The 26,294-nt window shown below is 40.7% G+C and overlaps 1 protein-coding gene across 2 annotated transcripts in view; it reads right to left on the reverse strand.

Moving 5' to 3' along the window:
- TTC39A (tetratricopeptide repeat domain 39A) overlaps nucleotides 1-26,294 on the reverse strand; it is a 44,670-nt gene that overhangs the window by 17,631 nt on the left and 745 nt on the right. Inside the window, exons 1-8 of one of the 2 annotated variants that reach the window (XM_035537724.2) lie at nucleotides 18,350-18,459; nucleotides 16,300-16,404; nucleotides 9,983-10,114; nucleotides 9,237-9,313; nucleotides 8,677-8,744; nucleotides 5,656-5,720; nucleotides 3,147-3,246; nucleotides 2,336-2,401 (exon numbers count right to left, since the gene is read on the reverse strand). In XM_035537724.2, coding sequence (XP_035393617.1) covers nucleotides 2,336-2,401; nucleotides 3,147-3,246; nucleotides 5,656-5,720; nucleotides 8,677-8,744; nucleotides 9,237-9,313; nucleotides 9,983-10,114; nucleotides 16,300-16,404; nucleotides 18,350-18,381 — 645 coding nt within the window. In that variant the 5' untranslated portion in view covers nucleotides 18,382-18,459. Of the gene's footprint in view, nucleotides 1-2,335; nucleotides 2,402-3,146; nucleotides 3,247-5,655; nucleotides 5,721-8,676; nucleotides 8,745-9,236; nucleotides 9,314-9,982; nucleotides 10,115-16,299; nucleotides 16,405-18,349; nucleotides 18,460-26,294 lie in introns of those variants that run through there. The other variant, XM_035537725.1, reaches the window with a different exon arrangement.

Here is a 26,294-nt window from a genome sequence, read left to right on the forward strand (position 1 = left end):
ATACCAGGAGAAAGGAGCTCAGACAGTGAGCGTGGCACAACTGGCAATTCTCGGAGCAGAAGGGAACGAGGGTGGCCTCAGGCTACTTTTATACTTTCTTGATCTTATCCTACCTACTATTCTGGGATGCCAGACTGCTGTTAAGTTGATCATGCTGTCCCCAGTGCCCATGAATGGCTGAGGAAGTAATGCAGCTGTGGGCACGTCTTCAACAACTAGCAGACATGACATGTCTGAGAGGAGAGTTGCTAGGGGCAAGTCTGCCAGCTTCAAGGCAGATTAGTTTTGTGGAAGATGTCTTATACAATTGTATATCCACTTCTAATACACGCATGATCCACTCCAAAAGCAAACTGTCTCTGAGTGAAATATAACTCTTTTGGGTAAACCATAAGCAGCTCAAGGCTCTCTTGGCTTTTGCACAGCCTGATGCTCACCATGAGCATTTAAATGAAAAGACTGCATGGTCAAACACTGATGTACTCAAAATTCCTTTTCCTCTGGATGGGGTGCAGCATATGACACACACACTTTCTTTCTTCTCTTGTTACTGTTTCTTTCACCTTCAATACTCTTGACAGAGGACAGATTCCTCTTGCAAGCTTTGGAAAACCACCACTGGAAGGGATTATGAATGCAATTGCAATCTTGCTTTTCACCTTGGGCATCTAGTTTCAAACTGTCAAATGCAGAAAGACTTTTCTGGGATGTTAAAATAAATGACCATCAATGAACTTTGATCAAAATGCTTAAAATGCACCTTTTTTATGGTGTGCAGATACCATGTTTTTGCTTAAATTTATGCTAATCTAGGTCATGCTTCAGTCAGTTATTGAAAAACTGGAACAGGAGCTGACTCATCAACACAAATAGCAGCCCACTCATAGCCATACAACAAACCCCAGGGCCAATGGAAAAGAACAGAAATTCAATTAGAGGGAAAATTTTCATCTGCAGTAATAGAATGAGTGTTCAATACAGTATTCTCAGAATTCTGCTGGTACGTGAATTGTCCTTACATTTTCTAGGAGAGTATTTTGCTTTAGATGCATTTTGTTTTCATAACTGACTGGTGGAACTATTTGATTTTTGCCTCTACTGCCTGTGAAACAGCTCCTGGTCAAGCTCCCAGACATTTCCAAGTTCTAATCCATGCTCTGCCAATAGATCCTTGCTTTTAAACATGACATTTTATTTTCAGATCTAACATCCCTCCAATAAACTAATAAAATGACAATGACATTCACCCACATGTCACCTACGAGTGCAGCTCTGATTAAAGAAACATTTTTATCCTTGAAACTTGGTTTGAAAATAGAAAACATTATAAAAAAGAGTTGAGTTTTAACTTGTTTATACTTTTGCTGTGTTTGTGGGACATCAAACATTAACCTTACCCAGAATTTATGAAATAAACATAACTAGTAGTTCAGGTTAAGTGAACCTTAATGTTTTTTTAATCCAAGAACCCAATTTTTGATTGAATCTCATACTCTGGTGGTGGGATGGGAAATAAGGACAGGTACAAGGTATCACGGCCAAGATAAAAAACAAAACAAAACATAAAACTAATTAATTCCCATCAGTTTATTATCCTATTTTGAAACAACATAACCGCAAAATACTAACACAGAGAGAGTACTTTCTGGGCACTTTCTGTGCCTCTGCCCTACAGAGTAAGTCAGGTTTGTGTAAGCTTACTGGTGCTTCATTGCTAAACAACTGGCCTTAAACTGCATGCACAAACAACATAGGTCAGACTTGTAACTCTTTGGGCAAAAAAAGCACTTACTCTTCAGGCAAAGAAGATTTAAGTGCCACAGAAATCATTAAAGACATGGAGAAAAATAAATCAAATGAAACTGAAAGTCTTTTTTCCAACTGGCTGTCATGCAGGAACCTCTCAGGGTCATTCAGATACTCTAATAACCGCAACTATTAAGTAAGATAATTTATAAAAGGCTAAGAATATGATCTTGGCTATGACCTTCTAAGCACAAGCATACATCAAAAGACCAGTAACTAAAAATAATTAAAAACAAAACAAAACCTGACTTTGTCAACACCACTGTATTAGCCATTGTCTTGTATCATGTTTCAAAAGTGTATTATCATTGAAAAATGATATCACAACCTTTAAAGTGTTAATAGTTCAGACAAAAATATAAAGGAATACCGGACTGCATGAAAACAGTGTCAGCAACGTACATGCTGTGATACTAATCAGTGTGTTTCAGAGAGTTACAGTTAATGAGAGGAGGAAGAAACTCTTCTCTCTCTTTCTCTCTCTCTCAGTCTGAAGGAAATGTACCAACAATATTTATTTCACCTTTACCTTGTTTCCAGAAAATCCAACAAACTCCAGCAATCTCAGAATCCGTGCAGGAAACATGGACAATGTCTACAGAAAGAAATACAACAGTTACGCAGTTACAGACTTTCATACCATCAACCACCCTGTGGTTTGCTGCAGAGGACATCCTGTGCCATGTCACCACATCTGACCCCTTGTTTTTCTGACCAGAACACAAGCAACGGCAGCAAACGGTGGCCTGAACAGCATCCCAGGCTTCACTCACGCATCCTGCCCCACCAACTGTCCTGCCAACAGCCAACTCGCTGTCCTTGGTTGCTCCCTCGGTGCCAATTAAATAGTAAATGGAAGTCAACAAGCACAGGCATTTGCTGCTCCTGAGCGAGGCTTCTTTCAGCGTGTCCCAGTGGGTCCCTTCTCATGAGGCTACAACCTGCTCCCTTATGCCTCCCAAGCACTGGCCACTAGGCTAACCTAGGTCACCACCACTGGCAGCTGGGCGCAGGCACTCTGCTATATCATCAGAGAACATGTCCTTAGTCTGTGTCAGACGAAAAAATTGCTCAATTTATAATTTCTCCATCAGGACGTGCATGTGGGCCTGCACACACACAGCAGTATTGGCATGTTATGGGTAGCAGTCTCTTTATTTCTATAGTGTATAACTGTCTGCTGTTGTTAGACCAGAGACTGGGATCCTGCAAGTATCAGCGCACACACCTAATTTTAACCCCATGACTAGTAACACCGATGTCCATGGAACTTCTCAGGTAGTTAACATTTTCAGGAGTTTGCAGACCTTGCGCTCAAGAGAAGAACTGCTGGTACATACCAAATTAAATGCTCCAACCCCAAGCTTTACACCTCCCTCAAAATGAAGATGGTTCTCTCCTTTGACATAATGTGGAGACTGTATGAGACTGTCCAGCTCCCTGAAAAAGCACAAGATTGTGTCATATTGTCAGTAAAGAAAATGATTAACACTAATTACAAATCAGTAAGAAAGTAATCCAATTACCTTGACCTATATAGGAGTTCAAAAAAGGTGAATTTGTCATATCACCCAGGTGAACAACACCTACAACATTTTGTTGGATTTAATCAACAAATCATTTCTGTCACATTACTATCAACTCAAAAATATGGAGTCCTGGAGATGAATCCCTGTCAAACGGACATAGTCAACTTGCAACCACATTTCTGCCTGAAAATGTTTCAAGAATGGCTGTTGGGATTTACTGTTACAAAAAGAGACGATGGGGCAGTGCAGGAGAGAGGACTTTGCAATTTTTTAATTAATTTGATTTGCATTTCACTAATTTCTGGATTATGTATTCCATTTTGTGTATGTTCAACCAAAAGAACATTGTGTTATATATAGGAAAAGACAATTGTAAGAAATTTTAAAAAGTGAGCAGGTATATTGGAAATTATTTGTATTTCTAATCTTTGTAGATCTCAACTTGGTAGTGTCCCTTTATTTACCTATGTAAGCCAACTGGATTTGAAGCTGCTTCTTCCCCAAGCTTTCCACAGCTATGTGTTTTTCACATTATTGTTTTAGTTCAATTTGCTTATGACTAGGGGAAAAAACCAACACTCTTTCAATGGCAACCACATATTTGTTTGCAGGCTGTCACGTTTTTATCTGCTGGTTGTTGCTAATAGATCTAAGACACTTCACTGTAATTGCAGCCTTTACAGTGGACCTGCATTTAGTCACCTTCAACCCACACAAATATGGACACTGTCATCTTTCTCCCCTTCAGTACACTTCTGTGGAACCTGGAATGGATACTGTTTTGTGTCTGATATACGTGACTTTTTGTGGCTTTTCTGAGTCCAAATTTAAAGTCCTAAAATAAAACAAAATATGATGCAAATTTAATTTTCACCTTTTAAAATTATTCATTAGTCTCTACCATGAAAGTTTTCTCTTTTTTTATGCATTGACAGCAAGCAAATGTTTCATTCTAAATTACTATATTATTTCACTCCATCTTTTTTTATGGTAACCTTTCCTCCCTGAGAGTTTCATATCTTTGCAATATTTACCCTTACTGTCTTTGTCAGGGTTGCTGTTGTGGATTACCAACCTGTTCTGTTGACAGCAGGGAAAGCAAAGATCACGTTTTTATATCAGAAATTATTGTGATAAATATTAATCAATCAAAGCAAACTAAGGCTCATTTCCACATTTTTGCTGTAACCTTCTGCACCACACTCTCACCAGGGCTGCAAACAATTATTTCTTGCCACATCAAAGGTACAGTACAAAAATCATAATTGCCAATCTCACATACAAACTTCCCCTTTGTTAAAGTATGTCTTAGTAATATTGAAGTTGTTATTAGCATTCTTTTGAGGTAGACCACCTGAGTCCTACTAGATTTATTACACTTCGTTTTTAAATATACTAGAGCTGTTCTTAATTTATTGAGGCACAATAGAATATGCTTCCCATGGTGTACATTTTAATTTACCTTTGCAGAATTTACTTCTGCACTTCAAAACACTTTGCACATGTTGAAAATCTCTCTCCATTACCTCCCAAAAAGAAATATGCTTACGCAGATGTTTTTGGCTTCTAGACACTAAGTAATGGACATATTGTGAGTTTAGATAAGCAACCCTGCTTATCATTTTTAATAGCATGCACCTTCTCTTTAGAGTAGAATAGCTGCCATACTTAACCAGATTAAAGGTCCAGCTAACCCAATATTTCACACAGACAGTGGCATATGCGTGGAAAAACATCCTCTACGAATTGTCTGTTTGGGGACTTCATGATGTGGAGAGACTGCATCTGTTCTATCATGCTAATTAGCCCTGATAAATCTATTTCCTGTCCATTTGCTTAAATCTTTCTTTGAAGCCATTTATATTTTCCATTGCAAGCTCTTGATTTTATATTCTCTTGATTTTTAGTTTCATGCCTCTATTATGGAATTACCTGTGCTTCAGCTACTGGATTTGAATGTTCCAAAAAGCTGCAGTAGGAACTACAAAGAAATGCCATTTCATACGCCTGATGACCTGTTTCATGCCTGATCACATCTCAAGTAGGCAAACCTTGGCAGTTAACAAGAGAAGGGTCCACTACCTCTTTTTTCTATTCCCTGTCTACCTAATGCAAATTTAAAATCCAAATCAACCATAACATCAATGCCTTTTGTTTTGCAAAGAAGAAATTTGTGTGGGCTGAGAAAGGCTCTAGATGTGAGGCCCATAATAAATAGCTGCAATAAATATATCAGAAAGTAATTTGTGAATTGGAGAATTTGACCAGCAGCACTTTTTATGGAAAGAGTACACATAATCTTGTCATCACTCTGACATACCTGTATGTTTGGTAACTGTTCCTGACTTTGATGCCTCCTTTTATGAAGCTAACCATATTCTCATCCTGTTGGAAAGGAAAAATGTTAGCAATATGAATTTATAAGCATTATAAACAGCTTCTGTCTTCTGGAGATGAACACATGCCTTGAACATAACCATCATTACACTGACAGTATAATTCTCTAAGAAACAATACATGCATTTATGACTTCCTTTCTATATTAAAATAGTTTTACTCTGTTCATATTATCTACAGACTTTACTTTGATGCATTCTGTGATTTGTATAGCCCCTGTGACCTCTGGACCGTTTGAATCTCCCTAATGGACACAGGGAACTAAATTAATGAATAGCATCTACGGTACATGCACTTGTGGCTGTTTCAAAAAATAGCTTTCTTTCATTTGTCCTTCAGCATGGTTAAGATCTGAACGTTTCCTGGCTCAGCACCAGATACAAATAACTGCCTGTCCTCAGGAGTCTACAGAATATAGTTTCACATCCAAAAAAGGAAGCAGGGTAAGTAAAGTTATGCAAGATATGCTCTTTCTGGTCTGAATTAAGTGCCTCCGAGACCCATACTAGTGTGGTAGCATGTTGCTTTACTAGTTATAATGAACTGAGAACTTACAAAAAAGTGTATCTGGGGGACCTTTAGTCAACAGCTGCATCCCAAAGAGAAAAACTCTTTGGTCTCATAAGTTTCTGGTGGTAGTTTCTTGCTTCATTCATCACATCTAATCTGTCATTCTGGTTTGTTTTGGTATCTGCTATTACTTTGAAATAGGAAGGCTACATGCGTTTTAGCAAATGATTTTTCTGTGATGGTATTTTGAGAGGCTGTACAACCCATTGTGGAGAAAATAGCATAGATTAGGTGAAAACAGCATAGATTAGATGAATGTTTGGTTGTTTGCTGTTATTATCAAGAAAACGGGGCCCAATTCTGCTCATCAATATGTAAACAAAGAGGCAGAACCTGCCCCAAAGAGCTTTCCATCTTTCTGAGAGTTGGGAAGATAACCCAATCAAAGTTACAGAAAACTGTAAAGTCTGGAAAAAAATGAATTATGAATCAGTGTAGGAAGCCTAATGGCCTGAACTGAAGGGCAGGGGCTTACTTCGGCAGACTGCAACATCACCACTGACATGTCTTTGACAGCCATCCTTAAGCAGAGTTGTCAAGAGTGATAAATGAGGACAGAAAACCCCATAAGAGAACGTGTAATTCCTGATATATCTCCAGAGACTTGAATCCCAGTAACATGCAGACAAAATAATCACAAAAGGATGTGACCCTGTTTTTCTTTGTTCTGTAGAACAAATTGTGTTAGCAACTGGGGACGGGCTGGGCATACCTATCCATATGTAAAGGTTCAGTTGTATTTTCCTTTGAATAGAAAAAAAAGTACATTTTCCTTTGAACAGAAAATGGAAGATGAAAGAAGATGATTTTAAAATGTTTAAAGCAAAATATTTAAATCAATACTCAAGATACCAGCAACAGAGGTAACCAATACAAGAATAGTTCAGCCTCCCCCTCAAAATCCTGATGCTAATTTCTATGTTTTTTCAATCTGGTTTGGTCATTTACATTAAGCATCAAAATTAACTGACTGCAGTAGCTGTTGGAGACAAGTGCCTTTGTTTAATTTTTAAAACCAGTTCATGGGTTCATGAAAAATTAAACACAGAGAAAAAAAGGAAGCAAAAACCAGTTATTTTTCATGCAGAAGAAGACAATAAATTATTTTCTTATTCTTAAATTTCTTATGTATTTATAAACATTTTTTAAAATAGAAAACTGTGAAAACAGTGCTTAAAACCAAGAGGCACTGTATTAAACACATTTTTCTTACAGGCATAATGCAGAAGTTCTGGAAAACGTTGCTGCCATAGCTTCAGATATCACCTGGACTGTCCCCAGTGCTACCGGCCACTCACCCCAAAAAGTAGGGATATGAAAATAGGTAGATACACCTCAGCCATTTCAAATTCAAGCATCTTACCATAAAGACACCGTTATCAGCACCCTGAAAACCTTCAGAAGAAGCTATTTTGATTACTGGCTTTGCCATGAAGCAACAGTTTCTAGCAGAGGGGCAAGGCAGATAGCTGAAAAAGGTGACATGTTTCATAAACTAAACCACAAGCAACACAAATCAGAGCCCATCTGGCAACTCCCAGTCATTATAAAACCACCGCCTGCATTTCATTCTCTATCAGCATCTCTGACCTAAGAAGCAGAAGCTCTTTGTAAATGTGATTGACTTCTATTATCCCCTCCGCACAGATGAAGAGGCCTGATGTTACCGAGCAAGTTGAGGCAGATCAAAAAGAAAAATCAGTTATCCAGGCTCCAGCTTGCAGCTTACATTGTTAATGATAGCTGGAAAAAGTGTTACTAATGCTGATTTCTCAAACAAATCAAGCTTCATTAGTCTAGACAGATAAAATTCGAAGCAGAGGGAGAGTTCCCATTCTTTTAAAGACAGGCAGCACTATTCAGCAAAAAGCATGCATGGAGCTTAATAGCTGTGCAGACCATAATAGCGTTCAAAAACAAACAAGTGAGAAAGAAGTCTTGGGAAAGCAAACACCAGTCTGACTGAAACAAAATCTCCCTTGCATTCCAGCCTAGCCTAGCTTCAGTGACTACTCTCTCTCTCTCTTTTTTTTTTTTTTTTTTTTTTTTTTTTTAAGATCTGATATCCCAACACACAGTATTTGAAAATCAGTGTTTAGTGCAGCAACATTTCACACATCCAAAGGGGAATGGAGAAGGGCATCAGAGGGGACTCAGTCCAATTTGTAATGAGATAAGCCTTTTCAGATAATCATTGGGCATAACCAAACATGTCACTATCTCACCAGCAAATAATCCAGATAAAATCCAGATTTAATCCAGATGAAGGAGTCGTAGACCATTAGGTGAAACCACAGACTTCTATTAATTTTAACAAAGGAAATCTGTACAGTGTGTATTATTTTGTAATGAGCCATACAAAAAAAAAACATACCTGGAGGAATGTGAGTGCTGCTCTCTGAAGTAAACATTCAGCATAGCAAATTTCTGCATGGATTTCCTCTAGTGTCACATGGAGCAGGAGAAAACAAAAATCAGATGAAAAATAATTTAAAAATACTTAGACCATGAATAAAGGAATAAACTCACAAATCTCAAATTGAGAAAAACTTTTTCCAAATTGGCTGCAGTGTTTCAGTTCTAGACTATCAAAGGAACTCCAAACAATAATGATACACGGTTAGAGAAATTTTGCAGGAATGACGACTTCCAGGAATTCTCGGATCTAAAAACTTTCTAGGCATTTCCCCACTTCTTTCTAGGTATTTCCTTACACAGCAATTTTTGGAAATACTGAGTCAGCAACCAATATAAAACAGTCAGAGATTTTGGACATGGTGACACATCAATTACTAAAACACTGATCTAGTGATGTTGTAAAGGACAAATCAGAAATTTTGTCAATGAGTCGGCAAACTGTAAGAACATGTTGTGTGAACAATTATATACAATTCCACTTCCAGCAAGAAAGACGAAAATTAGAGATAATGTTACCTTCAGTGAAGTGTTCAAGGCTTTGTCTATGCACAAGGTTGTTGATGGAATCAGCTACTGTAGATTTCTTCCTAAATCTGCAGAAAAGTCAGTTTGGTCATTCTGAACATGAAGCAAGATGAGAACCCTGTCTTTCAGCTAGCCATCCATATAGTCACCAACATACCTCTAGTATTCGCCAACCCTCTGTCATCTCACTACCTATGCAAACCTGAGCATATTCCATGTAGAACTTTGTCAACATGATCCTCCTGAGATCTGTCTTTTATCCTTTGTGCACAGAAATCCATTTTGATGGTGGAAGGGGATAAGGAGGCTTTTTTGATTCACTGTGTGTGTGCATGTGTGTACAGCAGTGGGAGCACTGCTGGCTAAAAGACAGATGGCTACAGCACAACCATCACCAAAGGGAAGAACTGTGCTGCATCTGTAAATGGTAAATAGCCTCCAGACACTGCAGAACCAGGGCAACAGATAGGACGAAAAAACTAATTGACAAGAAAAATCAGATACTGCAGTAAACAAAAGTTTTCAGGACGAGAACGCTGAAAACCTGAAGTGATGTGGTCTAACCTCATTACTGACCCTCCTTTGAGCAGGAGGCTGGACTAGATGACCTCTTGATGTCCCTGCCAACCTCTGTTTTCCTATAATTCCTATGAAATTACATCTCTTTTTCTAACTGCATGTCTTTCAAGACTTTTCCATGAAGGGACTATTTATTGACTGAATTGCCCCACACTTACTTTTGACAGGTGGCTTGAGCTTCTTTCATTGTGTTTCCTGCATTCATTATGTCCTGAGGATCAAATGTCATCATAGCTTGCATTTCCAGTATGGTGGCATAAGTCAGTGCATGATACATACTGTCTTTAGTTCTGCAAGAAAACACAAGATTCAAAGAACAGCTGTTTTGATTTTATAATTACTTTTAAAAAAATCCAACTCCAGAAACAAATCAGTCTGATGGGAAAACTAGGTCCAAGTGAACTAGAAATCAAACACAAAGGACACACAAACAGTTACTATAATCAAGAAATGCTAACAGATTCAGATTCGTGTAGGAAAACATGACTGCATCTCCAGTTTCAAAAACTGTGCTAAAATGTTCCAGTTCTGAGCTAAAGATAGGTATTTAACATACCTGAAGTACAGGAATTATCTGCATGGCTAACCATTCAGGGAAATCAAATCACTTTTTTTTTTTTTTTTTTTAATAGATTACCTAAATGAACTCTACAGCACGTGACACAAATCCAGACATCGTTCTTCTATTTTAGGACAGTTACTCAGGACAGACTCAAGGAGATATGTAACACAATACTATAACCCTGGCCAAAATAGCATCTTTTTTCAAACAGATCTTCCTACCAGAAGCATTCCAGTCTAAACCAAACATTATAGCTTTTTCCTCCTCTCCTCTTCTGCTAACCTTCCGCCCCATGCGTTCCTGCGGGACGTCAGATGATGCTTCTTTTACAGAAAGCTTAAAAACTTCTACAAGAATGCAAGGAAGACAAGTAAATTCCAACTGCAGCCATTGCCAGCACCTTTTCTCTGGTGGGAAGGGTTTACATATTGCATGCATTTACAGCATTTATGCAGGAGCCACATATGTTATAACCACCTGCAAATGAATCAAAATATCTTCAGGCCTAGAGGTCCAATAAAGAAGACTTGGGAAACAGGCTGAAGAGAAAGCTCAGATGAATTCCTGCCACAGGAACTCTCTGTGGGCCTTGCTAATTCACCCATGACAAACTCCATGACTTAGGCAAACACTGCTAAAGAGCTACATTTGTTATTTCCATTGTTTACACTTTTAGAATGGATCAGATAGTTCCCTATTGCAGGGAATATACACAAATACCTGCAATCGAACAGTACGCCTGTTCTCCATACATGCACTTCAGGTGTTTGTTTTTCAAAATGAGTGACTTCGTTGTCTTTTTTTTTCCAAGCAGAAAGTGATGTGCCAGCAACGTGCCCTTGAGGCCACGAGAGCTAACAGCAATCTGGGCTGCGACCCTGCTTGAGCAGGCAGATGGACAAGAAGACCTCCAGAGGTCCCTTCCCACCTTGGCCACTCTGTGATTGTGTGATCTTATTTTAAGGAGAAACGCTAAACTCTGAAGACACCTCAGCTCACCCACTTCCTCTCCCAGGAAGACATTTGCCTCCCCAGGTTTTGATACCTGGATTGTACTGAAAGATAATGTTATGGTAGCCTTAGACAACCCTGCATTGATCTGGACAGTGACCCCAACAGTGATCTGGTAACTCACGGTGCTGGTCTGAATCCATGCACTGATTCTTTTGCTGGGTGGAGTGAAACACCCTAAAGTGTCCTCAGGAGTCCCTGATGTTTGGTTAATATTTTCCAGAGACAAAAAAAAACAACCTTTTCTATATCTAAAGTAACCCCCACTCAATGACATTATGCAATAAAATCACCAAAGAGAAATCCCAGTGATTATATGATCCTGACTTGCCTCGTTATATGTACGTTTTGAGATCTAGGGATTAAAATAATACCTGGTACCGGCACAGACAGCATTACACAGACACCTGGTGCTTCCCTCGCCACCCTCCATAACGATGCCGAAGGGTATTTTTTCCAACACACATGGCACAGAGCAAGTGGGCTGTACTGAAGAAATGTGCAGTGCACATCTTTAAGCCACAGAGCAGTCAGTGTTTTGTGACTGTCCTTAATTCCTCGTTGCCTGCACCATGTCCACAGGTAACAAGCTGCTCTAACCAACCTCTAAACCAATCTAGCAGAAAAGCCGTGTGCGGAAATCACCTACTGCTGTAAGTACTGTGAGCCCCTGGACTATACTGACAGCCAACAAGTTTCCAATGTGAAAAAAAGAACAAACTAATAATGGAGAAATTAGCTTAAAATCCAGCCGAGTCATGACAGCTCTGTCTTGGCCTCCTGGATCAAGATTCTTTCAGTAGACTGACAATGCAAAGCAGAAAAAAAAACATTATAATATACCAACCTGATGAAGTGTTCCTGTTCACTTGATTAGTCATCAGCCTCAGTGGGCACAAAGAAACACAATTCATCTCACCTTTATTAAAATAAAACCCTTTCCAAGTTTCACGTTCAAAGCACAGCAAAGGCACTAAAATAGACCTCTTCCAAAACTTCAGAAATTCGCTTTCAAAATCAAAGCAGATAAACATTAAATCCACTGTACTGAAAGGAAAATTTATACTTTCAAATAGACAATGGTGAAGAGGGATTTTTCTCTCCAACAATTTGCTTCTGATGCAAAATCACTCCTTCCCTACTCAATGGTTTCATCTATCTTGCTTATAGTATTTTACAGGAGATTAAAGTAGGTTAATGCTTCTCATTAGGCAACTGGTATTTATCAGCATCAAAACTTAGTATTTTTTTCTGCAGCTGGGAGATAGACAGCAATGCAACCATTTGTAAACAAATGTAGCAGTTATCTATGCTATTTATACTAAATGATTAACTGAAACTGCCAGTTATGTTTCGTTTTAAGACCTGCATTTTATATGGATGGATTCAGAATGAAATATAACAGCCTTTTTTTTTCCTCAAGACGTTGTTGGAGGACATCATCTTTATCCAAACACTTTCTAGAGCTTCAAGCTACCTCCATGTGCTTCCCCCTTACTCTTCTACTGCTCAGTACAACAGTCACACACCTTCTTAGCTAGTTCTCAAGGAACTCTCCAACACCTCACTGAACAGCATCATATTTGCTTTTGCTCGACAGAACAAGAACATTTCACCACACAATGAAGGCAGACATTAAAAGGTCCCCATTCAAACCTTAATAACCTTTAAAAACTTTTAAAAACTCAGAATACAAAAAATAACATTGAATATTGTAATTTGGATTAAAAAAAATCCAATGATGGTAAGTAAGTATTACAGAACTCCGCTATGCCAAGAGCAGTTGTACAAGTAGCCAGCAAAGCAGTACCAGAATGTCTTCGTACCCACCTGACATATTCATACATCAAAGGATTGAACTTACCTTTCAGACGCAGTCACTCTGGAATTAACTTTCTACCGGCATCTCCAGGGGCTTTGGGGAGACTATTTCCAGGATAAAGTCAACTGCCCAGAATGAATCATTCTCGTATTTATAATATTGCAGGCAGCAAGACAGATGTGTTGCAGCTTACCCAATGATCCAGATTGCTCTGCGTCATGAAGTTATCTTTATTATTTACTATTCTCCCAAGTGATCTGACATCAGCGAACCATCAGGTGATTATGTCATGCTTTCCTTCAGGATGATTGTTAAAATATTAAACATTTGTTTCACAGAAGGAAAGGGGAAATCTCACTGTAATCAACTCTTTCAGTGCTAATTATCTGTTTGCAATTACAAGAGAATGAAAACCTAGTCAGCTTTTAATTGATTTGCTGTATCTTGGGGTTGAGGAGGAACATGAGATTTGTCCCCACCCCAGTGACAAGTCAGTTTTAGTGTTACTCACTGTCACAGTTACCAGGGTGTATATTAAAAATAAACATTTTGTTTGGGAACTAAATTTAAGGAATTTCTTGGTGTTCTTAGTCTGAATATGAATATTCCATATAAGAGATTAAACTAATTAAACCTACTGCACGAACCACAAGAGAACTGGAGCCCACTGTCGAGCAACGAGAGTTTTAATGATAAGAAAGAAAACTAACCCTAAAACTTAAAAGGTAGCTGAGGAAACAAAATGTTATGTAACATGAAGCAAAAACACCAGATTAAAATTTTTATGAAACAAGTCCTCATCTTTATGGACCACATGTTTTTTTTAAACAGGAAAAAAGAGCTTTATCTCAACACAAGTCTAGACAATATCCTTAGATATTTCTTTTTAAGCTGCTAAGAGAGATCTTCCGATTTTAATTCTCATCCATTGCCAAAATCTGTTCTCAGCTACACATGGTACAAATCAGTTGGAAATACATTTATTGTGGAAGCCAAATGTGAGTAATTTAGTGAATCTGCAGTAATGTAATACAGAGCAGAGTATGTCCTACAACATAAGTGGCAAAGCTGCAAAATTTAGGATAAGATGTTCTTTACAAGCGTGTAAAAACTGAAAAGTATTTCTTTAAACAAAGATAGTATGTTTATGGACTGTGAAAACCAATTTCAAATCTCAGCATGCTAAAAGGCAGCAGTGAGGAATTGATGACTCCCAAAGAAAATACTCAGTATTACCACATGTGCCCACTCCACAGCTCTTGTCATTCCCTGAAGAGATGGAGTGTGTTCATAATGGATATCATCTGTGGGGAAATTTAGCATCCTGTTTCTGCGTTACGCTTGCAAAGATCATAAGCCTGTATTTCCCGGCTGCCAAAGGACAACAGGAATAAGGCCTCCTCGTAACAGGCTAACATGAAAAACCTGTTTCAAAATGGTTTTGCAATATGCAACATGCTCAGGTACAAAAACAGAATGGCAGCTCATGAAATGTATTCTGCAGGGCCTGACAAAAGCTGAATGGAAACCATATGCAATACAAGAAAAATGGATTTATGGGGTAAAAAAACACCACAGCCACACTAGCTTTTGCAGTGTTTTGGGATCTCCAAGAGTATCTCTCTATTCTGTGCTAAGCACTGAGTAAGCATTTCCAGATGGGCACAGGGGCTTTACCATCAGAACGACAACAATTATTCTTGCCATTTCAATGATATCTTCTGATGATACATAAACACAAAACAACACTGCTGTGAATAAAACCAGTGTTAGTAATATGCCTGAGCCTACCATTTATTATGAATGTCTTTCACACTGTGTACCGAAATGGGTAAGCTACAGATTCCAGTACCAAACACTGAGGCCGACAGCCCAACAAAGCAAAGCAGATTTATCCCTGATGCATTTCCAACACACGCTCCTGCCAGAGCAGTCACAACTTGGGGAGGACTTGGGAAGAAAAGGAGATGCAGAGTACTGACTCGTGTATAACACGAGTGAGGCGAGTAAAAGGTAACTGGGTGGAAAGGAAGCTGATGCAACCTGATCGACCTGCTGCTCCTGCTGAGGACATCTGAGGCCCCGTCCTGGTCTGTAGCAAACGTAAAGGATCATAATGTTTATTGAAAAGCGTTTGCATGTGCTTTCTCTGAACTTCTGCATGTGAGCACCCAGAGCTCTATTACATGACCCATTAGATCACTGGTAACCCCAAACACTTCCGAAGTCATGCAGTCAAGGATAAAGGAAAAGACAAACCGAACTGGCAAAAGAGAGGACCTGCATCACCTGTGAATTTTACTTGTTTGATAATCCAGTGACCTGGAAGAACACACAATGTCCTGCTAGCTCAAAAATACATGGTGCAAACTGAGGGAAAAAAATGCAAATTAACCACAGACTTCAAGAATCCAAAAGCACAGGTAACTTCAGGCCAGGGTATGAAAAAAAAATCACAGAAACTGATGAGACAATTTTTAGAAGTTATTTTTTGACCTCACTGCTTGCAGCTGGGCAACATGTAATAAGGAAGCAGAATGCACGACCACAACACTGAACTGTAAAATAAGCTGTGAGAAAGTTCCTGCAAGCAGTTAGGTACTTGAAAATAAATAAATAATCCGGTCACAAAGTAAACTTATAAATTTAAATTCAGACCTACAGTAACACATCCCAAGCCTGTTGACACACTGTCAGATGCTGATTTAGGCACAAAACTACAAACTCTGGCTGTATGTGAGAAAATATGGGAAGGGGGGGGGTTGACAGAAGTCAGACTTAATTCTTTCCGGAGTTCAGAATCTCACATACTGTGCTACAGCTAAATGGTTACTTCTCTGCACAGCAATTCAGTACTTTTTGTAGTTACCTTTGATCAATCACGTTACTTACTCAACCACGTGTAAAGCACTTATTCTGTCTTGCCAAAAACTTAATATATTATTTACCATCCCCTTCTGAACAGAAACCATACAGCCTTAGCAATTATTGATAGAGAACTAGCCGTCTAGGCAATTCTCGTGAGATGGTGAAGCAAAGAAAAATAAACAAAGGAAAACTGGTATAAGTAACCAACTTACTTTGCTTGTAAAGAAGCCAAAGCATCTGAGAACTTGTTGCTAAGAAATAAATCCAGAGCTGCCATGCACTCATGCAATGCCGTGTTGAGGTCTGATGTTGGTGACCTGCCAGAAGAAGAGAGAATAAACTCAGCACATCTGTTCTCCTTCTACCAGCGCATTACTTCTACATCTCAACTTCCCATCCTCAGTGCTAGCCTTCCCATTGCCTTCCTAATTCTTGCAATTTTATGAGCTCATTTCGCATGAACACAGAAGCATTGGGTGACAACACACGCTTTGACTGGGTGTAAGGCTCACAGAGACGAGAGCTTAGTTACTTTGACTGCCGCTTTCTTAAGGATGAGATGTTTCCAAACTGCATCAAATTATTATATTGCCTGCTGCTGGAACACCTGCTTTAGTTCAGCTCACGTTCAGCTTGGTTCCTGCCCCGTAGACTACTACAGACTCACAGGTTGGCTAAAATTCCACATTGTGCATGCTCCCGGGAACGTCACTGTCCTTAAGAAGTGATGCTGCACTCAAACAAAAAACTGCTGCTGCATCTAAGAAGTCAGAAGATTATCTTTGTGGCTTAGTCTGACCGTACTTTTCTCCTTCACAGCATTCAGATGTCAGCCTGACCTTTCACGGGGGTTCTCAGCTGATCTTTGGGTTAGTGGCAATGGGATAAGACAGGCCAGCTGAAAAAAATTGGCACAACTTCCTCACCATCAGAACTGCTGCACAAAAAACCACAGAAAAAAACAAATTAGACCTTGCACTAACAAAGTTAAAGTAACCTGGTCAGTGTCAGGACAGCTGAAACATCTGCATCTAATGATCAAAGAGCTACATTGCATTAATATGTCATATCCAAGTCTGTACACAAAATTACCCCAACAAAATTAAAAAAAAAAAATCCTCATTGGGTTTCTGACTCCACCAGCTCTGATTTGGAACTGTCTTGTGACCTGAAAACTACGTTACTTTCTTGAAAAATGGCAGACAGCCTGCTGAAAGGAACACCAGAAAGCAAAATCCTGGTATCCTCTTAAGGAAAAAAAGATAGGGGAGCACAGAACAAACAGATAGCATCAGTAATAACCGCTTCAGCTGCGTTTCAGTTTTGACCTTATGAATAACGACTGCAAAGAAGAAAGGGCAAAATTATACACAGGAAAATCAAGATTATAAATTTGAGCGAAACATCACACGACGCCGTTCACAGTGGCTGCTGTCTTCACGCTTGAGATATGCTGCAAATCGTCCTGCACCCAGGAGACTCCCCAAGTGCTTTGCAAACATTGATTAACCAAGTCTTGGCATCCGCCTCGCGCAAAATGCAATATCACGTCTGCCCATCTTCTGGAAGCTATTCTGAGCCTCGCTTACCGTAATAACTAAAACTTTGCCAATTATTGCTTGCGTGTATTGCAGTTTTTACATGCCTTTTTAAACCTGTGGCCCTGAAACAAACAGTGTATTTAGAAGTGCATAAAATGTAATTTCTTCTGCTTTAAAATATTTAGACTAGCAACATTTTTATCTGTTTTTGTTTTGATGTGTTTCCCTCCAGCAGGGAATTACAAAACAAACCCCATTCAATACAAACCTTTTCACAGTACTCCTTTTAAAACAGAAAGATGATTAAAAAAAAAAAAAAAAACCACAACACACTGTTGAAGCTCAAAGCACAAACAAGATGCAACAATTACTTGGCATCTTTGCAGTATAAGAATTATTAGCACAGTGCCACCCCCAGCAGCATCAAAACCCAAGTTGTGCACCTCCCCGGTGCTCCAGGGAAAGCAGACATTTGATGTAGCTCCCAGGTAAAGGGCTCCCGACCTGGACTAGGGCACACACCTCCCATCAGTGCTACAACTGATCGCTTATAGCTGTAAAGAGGGAAAAAAAGACAGACTTCCAACTCGAAAACGCCGAGCCTTTTAGCAAAGTGATTAGTCATGCTTCAGCGAGCAGGCTGCGGATCCTCTCCTGCTTTCCACTGTAAGACCAGAACCACCCCTACCCCAGAGGGGAAGCCGGGAGCCCGGCCACCTACCTTTCCATCAGCCCTCCGGTGTGCTCTGACATCCTCACCCGCACTGCGCCCGCGGGGCGGCCGGGCAGCAGCACCCAGCAGCGGCAGCAGCAGGCACCGGGCGCTGCTCCGCGCGCGCAGGGCAGGGCAGGGCGCCGAGCATCTCGCTGCTCCCCGCGCGGAAGCCACCCTGCCCCACGCGAGGAGCAGGTACCGCCGGGCACCGCTGATCTGGAAGGTGCTGGTAGCTGCCAGCCTTAGCTGTGGTCTGCAGAGCTGTCTGAAATGAGCGGCTGCAGCGGCTGTCTGTCATTCAACGCGAGCAAGGCAGAAGTCAAGCATCCCTGTAATCAGGGATCCAAATCAATGAAAATTACTGCACGCAGCAGAGGACCACGTCGGAAGCCTGTGAGCCAGGAGGGAGAGTCAAATGAGGCCGGGCAAAACGCAGAACTGAGGCATGAATTGCTGCGAACGCAAGGAGCAGACAGGTGAGAGAGACAAGAAAGTGCTTCTTCCCAGCAAGGAGTCTCCGCAAAACGGGCTTGAGTCCACAGCCAAACTGCGGGCTGCTGGGGGATCCCAGAGCTTTGGGAGGCACGGAGGTTTTCATGGAATCACAGAGTGGTTTGGGTTGGAAGGGACCTTAAAGATCACCTAGTTCCACCCCCCTGCCATGGGCAGGGACACCTCCCAGCAGCCCAGGTTGCCCAAAGCCCCATCCAGCCTGGCCTTGAACACCTCCAGGGATGGGGCATCCACAGCTTCTCTGGGCAGCCTGTGCCAGGGCCTCACCACCCTCTGAGTAAAGAATTTCCTCCTTATATCTAATCTAAATCTACCCTTTTTTAGTTTAAAGCCATTCCTCCTTGTCCTAACACTACACCCCCTGACAGAGTCCCTCCCCAGCTTTCCTGCAGCCCCCTTTAGGTACTGGCAGGCCGCTGTGATGTCTCCCCAGAGCCTGCTCCCTCAGCCTGTCTTCATAGCAGAGGTGCTCCAGCCCCTTGATCATCCTTATGGCCTCCTCTGGACTTGCTCTAATATGTCCATGTCCTTCTTGTGCTGGGGGCCCAGAGCTGAACGCAGGCTTCAGGTGGGGTCTCACGAGAGCAGAGCAGAGGGGCACAATCCCCTCCGTCACCCTGCTGGCCACGCTGTTTTTAATGCAATACATTTTTTTACACAGTCTTTGTAAAATTCTCTCTTTAGAGTCATGCAAAATGGGTTGGCATAAACAATTGAATCGGTGGAGTGAGCTCATCTGGCTGATTTTGTCCAAAATAAAGCAGTGTATGCTCCCCAACTGCTTTGCTGGCACATCGGCAGCGCTGGTCCTGGACCCAAGGGCAGCAGCTGCGATCGGCAGCAGCACTGAGCTCGCTCACCAAGACAGCTGGACTGGACAAGTTGTTCAGTTATGATCTAATTTATCTAAGTTAGTTTCTCCAAAAGCATATAATCTAATGTTAAAAATTATATGTCCTCCGTCCTGTACACGGTCCTATTTGTTAGATTACACGCAGCAATACTGAAGATGTCAGCTGCTGAAGGAAGACCCAAAAAACGATAAACAAGCAGATGATAGTTTCAGGAAGATACTCTGAGACATTAACACACCTGATTAAAACTCTTGCTGTTTTATGACATCCTGTACAGGAAAAGCCTGTGCTGCATTTGGTATAAAAATTATCCTAATAGAGCCACAGGCTGCCCCTTTAATGGCTCCTTACAAGTCTGTGACAGCAGCACATACCTGGGCTACAGGCGGAGATAAAAGACATCGCTGCTTTTTTCCCCACTTGGGAATAACTACTAATTACCACTTACAATTAACCAAGGTGCTTCTACATCATGATCCTGAGCTACTCTAGGAGGACTGTTCATCATTTGCACGAGCTGTTGATCCACAATCTAGCTGATATTGTATGGCCAAAATTGTCCTTTAGAGCTTTGTATGGTGAGGGCTCTGCCTGTCCCTGACAAGGTCTTCAGGACTTGAGCTGGCTGGTTTTCCTTTGAGCATCACTTGGCTGGTAACAATTACACTCTCAGACCTTCAGCGTGCAACTCTTCCGCCACACATATCCATGTTTTCTTTAAACTAAAGGAAACAAACCGAAGAAATTAAGATCAGGAACATCTCCACGTTTAGGCTCTTTTCTCCTCGGTTTTAAAAGCTTCTTTCCGTTTCCTGATTTTTTGGCTGCAGGTCTTGTAAGGACAATCATATGGTTCTCATTGTGGCCTGATTATTTGTGAAATCATCGTTCTCTGCCCTAGGGACCACAGCTGGGGTGCTTCACGAATCACAATTCCAGTATATCCCGTGGCTTAATATAAGACCTGGTCCCACTGCACTGCATCCCCACCGCCTCTACTCAGAAGCACAATTACTCAGGACATCTTAGGCAACGCTCTTTTTGCTTAAACATCAAATGCTTCTTATACAAACAGCAACACTGAATGAAATAGATAAGCAAACTAAGCAAAATTAAATTCCCGAATCTTAAGGAAAAAAGTAAAGCATTCTCCAAAGTACAAGAACCATGGTCAAAAAAAGAGAGGGGGAGATTTTTGGAGGATGGGGGTTACGGTGTTTCTGCACAGGTCTTATTTTACCGGGTGTGTGATGTTCACTCATTTCTTACTGTAGGTTTTCAGCACATATGCTGATATGACTTGTCGTTGGCTTTACGGATTTCTTTAATAAAAAGGATCTTGAAACTCATGTTCTACAAAACGCTGAACTACTGACCCATCTGAACTCAGTATTTATCTGACCTTTGGAATTCAAAAAAAAAAGCTAAGTCTGAGGTTTGTGCCTACAAACCTTTATAATAATGCTTTTGATAATAATTCAAGAGCTCCTTCAATATTGTGAAACGCCGAAAGCAAGTTAAATCAATCATACCCAAAAACACGGGCACATTTCTCTGCCAAATCTACATTATCTGTGCACATCAGTTTAGGTTATGTGCATGGATGCCTTAATTTGGAGGAGGAGAATAAGAAATAGAGTTGAGCACAACTGAACTGCCCGGTCCTTGATGGAAACCACCCCAGAGAGGACCAAGTGCTGGCGACTCGGTAGCCACCTCTTCTCCCCACGACCAGGAGACTCTGACCCAGGGAGCAGTGGAAACACCCCCTCTTTTCACAAACAAATGAAGTCACTAACACAAAAAACAAGTGAGAGGCAAGATCAGACAAAAGCATACGAGGGAAAGATTATCTTCCAGTTCCAAAGGAACTTCAGAGCAAAACCTCTGTAATCATACTGGGGACCTTCTGTCACAGGGCTTGCACAGCATTAGCACAATTGTGCTCAGTAACTGAGCACCGCCTTAATCTCAGTCGGAAACATCAGCAGAGCTACTCCAGCAAACACCAGCCTGGGTTCTGCCTTGACTGCTGCGGTAACTCTGCCTGTGCAGCACAGCTGCCTTCCGCTGCTGCTCTTCCACCAAAGTATTTCTGCAGCCTGCAGGGACTGCTCGGCACACGGCCTTGCCGCGCCGAAGGCAAGGAGCACGTCGCCGTTCATCTGAAGGGCTACAGATTCAGCTCACAAGTTTGTTCAAGCAACTGTGATGTATGTGCTCGGATCTGATTTAAGACACCTCCAACACAAGAACACAGCTTGGCTTACTGACACACCGGGTACCCTTCCACTGCACGTCTTCAGAAACACCACCACTGACCACAGGATTACTGCCACGACACCACTTCCCATTGCTGGCATGCTGGATAACCATAAAGAAGTTAAGAGATAACAGAGGACACTTGGGGTCGCTTTCTCTTGTCTGTCCACGTTTGCCTGGTCTTTTCTAAATGGATGACTTCTTCGAGCAACACAATATGACAAATGTTTTGATCCCAAGACTGAAAAAACCTCTCCGTGCAAAGAAAACAAAAAGCACATCACTCGGGAAGAATCCTTTTTCTGTTTTGCAAACAGCTCCAAAACCACACGAGATCAGAAACAATCTGCTCCATTACCATGAAAAGAAGAACCAGTATGCAGGTCTGGTTAATAATTTGTTAGCATTCAGTTTTCAGACAATGCACAAACTTTTTCATAATTTGAAAGCAAATAAGTTTATGCAAGAAAATTAATTCTACCATATCCCTTCCTAATCTGTGTGCCAAGCGAGAAATACCTCAGCGTTCATCTTTGTGCTCCTGAACACATTTCTGGCCTGTGACTAACACTCCTGGGTGCTGCAGAAATGTCACTGCTTCTACCAACAGCACAGCGATTGGAAAGGTTTGAATATTCACGTTCTCCAAATATTTTGTATGGAAACACAAACACAATGCAATTCTGCAATTCGAGAGACCTTAGTCAGTACTCCAAGTTGCACACGGACCATGACACAATTCTTTTCCGAGGCTAACTCAGCTCTGAAAGCGCCAAGCTGCTGGTGCCTCAGCAACATTGGAAGCCTTCTGTTAAAAATACAGTCGTGCGTTTGGCTCTCACGTTTCAGAAAAAGCTCACGGAACAATGGGATGTGGCAAAGCAGTCACGGGAGAGGAACAAAGTCCAGCAAATCGGCAGACTTCTGTTGTGCCCTCGGTCCCACCACTGTTTAACTTGCGCCGAGCAGGATCTAGGTTGCATTACGTTGACAGTTCTCATCCTGTATTTGAACAGGCAAACAATGCAGTAAATTCATTTAGATAGATTCGTTCAGACAAATGAAAAGTATTTGTGTCACTTTTGCGGCTCCCCTTCCGTGAGCAGGAGTGTTTTACTGCCACAGCTGCTTATGGAGGGCTAAATGCAGCACTGTGGGAGATGAGTCCCAGTTAGTCGAACTGCCTGCACCAAACACAACGAGAAAAAATTAAGATTATCAACCCAACCTCCTAAAGCTGCACTAACCGGTTGGAATGCACAAAGAAAAATCAGCTCACACAGGGTCAACATTAAAAGAAAACAAACACATGCAGCATTACAGGAACACTGCAACTAAGAGTAAATTTTCACCTGTAAATCAGTCTGTGTTAATGCTTAACAACTTTTACCAGCTCCTTTTTATCAATTCAAATACTCTACAATTGTTGACACTTTGAAACAAAAATGCAATTCACATTATGGCTTTTTTTTTTTTTCCAAGTGTTTTAAGGTATTTCGACAACCTTATAATACCCATTTGCTTATTTCCCCAAATCCTCTAATGTCTCAGTTTTACTGGCTGTGGTCACCCTACACCTCTGATGTACTTATTCTGAATTTTTAAAGGCCCAATCCTGTTCATATCAAAACTGATGAGAATTCAACAAGAGCTGCACTAGACCACTGTCTTGCAATAGTGTTGAGCACATCTAGGTACACACCACACACACACACACACAAAAAAGCTTTTGTAAAATGCAAGTTCACATCTGCCATGTTCATCATAAGAACCCAGGAAATATCCATTAATTTCGGTTTTTGTAGTGCAAGATCAGGCTAGAGGTCTGTGATGTTACTGACATAAGATCCAGCAGGAAGTGAGGGAGCGATATTGGAGAATATTCACTTTTGGTTGAATTCTCCACTGCCTAACAATAACCAACTGAATAAAGAGTGATTGGTGGGTCCCAAAATAGTTACCCATACATCCTATTTTAGCATTTTGCAAAGTCTGGTTTGTACTTTTTCATGTTGGCTTACGCTCCAGCTCTTTCAGGCTTCAATGAGATGAAATATATGGAAGGGATGAAATACACATTTTGGCCCAAAACGCATTCTTCCGGCAGTATTTATTCTGAGCTGCAATGTTTTGTATGTTTTGTGTTAAAAATATGCAAATCTTTCTCAAAATGAACTACCCAGTCATGTTTTATTGCAACTTAAAAAAAGAAACCATGCTTTTGTTCCAAATCCATTGCTGAACTGCTTTATGCTCTCATCAAAATTATGTATAGGAATGACACAAAAAAAAATTTGGACAAATAGGGGATTTTTGCTTAGCCTTTCATCATTGCTTTACATGAAATTTCAGAGCATATTTCCCTGAAAGCTTCCAATAAACTGACTTTGTGTTTGAGAAGTTATCTGCAAAGCATACTTCATGGTACCTTGGCCAATAACAATGCCACATTCTCTCCAATTAAATAAAAATTCAAGCACAGTACTTCAATACAACCCTTTTATAATTCTCTTGAACCTGAGAATTGAATCAATACCCAAGAACAGAAAAAAAAAGCACTAGTAGCAAGTTTTCTTGGCACTCAGTGCTTCTAAAGCCATTTTGAACATTATTCTTAGGCACAACCGCCTCAAGAGGCAGACAGTTATTATTCTCCCCATTTCACAGAGTGCAGAAACAACTGAAAAAGTTACACGAGGATTGAAAAAATAAAAAGCAGGGATGATTTGGGACTCGGAATCAGAGCAGTCTGGGAACTTTCTGGCATTTTTTCCATTTCTGACAGGAAACAGACACTGGTCAAAATAAAAAAAATTGATGCAGATGTAGTGAGAAGATTTCACCAATTCAGGAAAACATTTTTATTCAGAGCCAAAGAGAAAGAAAGTAAAAAGCATGTGCAAGGTCTGTAGCGTGTTCTGATTTAAATTCAAGATTTAAGCCATTAAGCCAGGTATATCTGAATGACCACCCTGATATTCAGACTATCTTTTCACTATTGCTTGTCCACAAAAGACAACTGAAATTTTGCTTATTATCAAAGTGAAGACAAAAGCTGAAAATTTGCAAAATGGGAGGACATTTTCCATCACCTCTATAAAAAAAAAAGGCTTTCTGTTTTAAGTTCCAAGCAGTCCACTAGACCATCATGTCCTCCAAACATGACCTAATAATTTCACTCTGTTCCCAAAACATGTCCAAAACCTAAGAAACCACAAGCTCAGCCCTACAAAAGTATTTCTAGGATCTTCAGTGTGGTTTTAAAGGAGTAGTTTTGAGTAAAATGGGAAGTATAATATGAAAATAGCAATATGTTTTTCCAATAATTAGCAAATGCCTGAAACATAATACAACTTGTTTTCAGCACTTTGTAGTACAGTAACTGAAACATCTGAAGTACTCGACATCCCAGTGCAATTCCACGCTGGAACATGACAGCTGATTCCAGTAGATGGAGCTACAGAAAGGAGATGAGGACCCAGCACCAAGCTTCTCCACAGCTTCACCAGCACAGACTGACTTTTGGGACAACCTGCCCAAACCAACACCACTCAACACGCTGCTGCTGCTTCTGAGCACTTTTGCAAACATCCTTCTGCACGTTCAAAACATCTTGAAGTGCCATGAAGACAGGGTCGCAATCTCTCAGTCTTTGCTCCTGCTATTGTCAGTACAAGCACAAGACCTGGAAGCACAGCAGTCTTTCAACAACGTCATTTAAAATCATCGCTGCAACCATATGTATGACCTAGCTTTCCTCATAGAGGATAAAAAAAAATAAACATAAAAACAAATATTGGTCCTTTAAAGAGTTGTTGAGATAGAACGTGACACCAATGCTGTAGAAAGCTTTTATACATACACGTACAATTTTGGGTCAACAGCAGGTCCAAGACAGCCTGTGGCTTTTAATCCTACAGGAGTTTGCTGCTCTAAGGGCCAGCAGACCACCTACCGCCACTCTCAGCAGAAATTCCAACTAACGTTAATACGGATGCCAACAAAAAACGAGCGCAACTGTATAGCTTATATAATCTAAAATGCAGGAAATGTTTTCTGCCACAGTTTCTGCAGACCAATTAAAGTCTCAGACTGATGCTGTCTGCAACATTAAAACACGAGGAAAGCACCCAGGAAGAGACAGAGCACAAGACCTCTTCGACACTTCTCCAAGAGCCACAAATGGACCCTGTACTGCCCTTCTGAGCAGAGAAAGGCTCTCCAAGAACCGCAGCCCTTCAGGTTTTACCCCATGCAGACCATAAAGCAGATCGTTTCAGAAGTCATGTCAAACAGGGAAGCCATAAACAGGCCTTAATGCA

The sequence above is a fragment of the Cygnus atratus genome, chromosome 8 (genome assembly GCF_013377495.2).
Source record: "Cygnus atratus isolate AKBS03 ecotype Queensland, Australia chromosome 8, CAtr_DNAZoo_HiC_assembly, whole genome shotgun sequence".
Taxonomy (NCBI): Eukaryota; Metazoa; Chordata; class Aves; order Anseriformes; family Anatidae; genus Cygnus; species Cygnus atratus.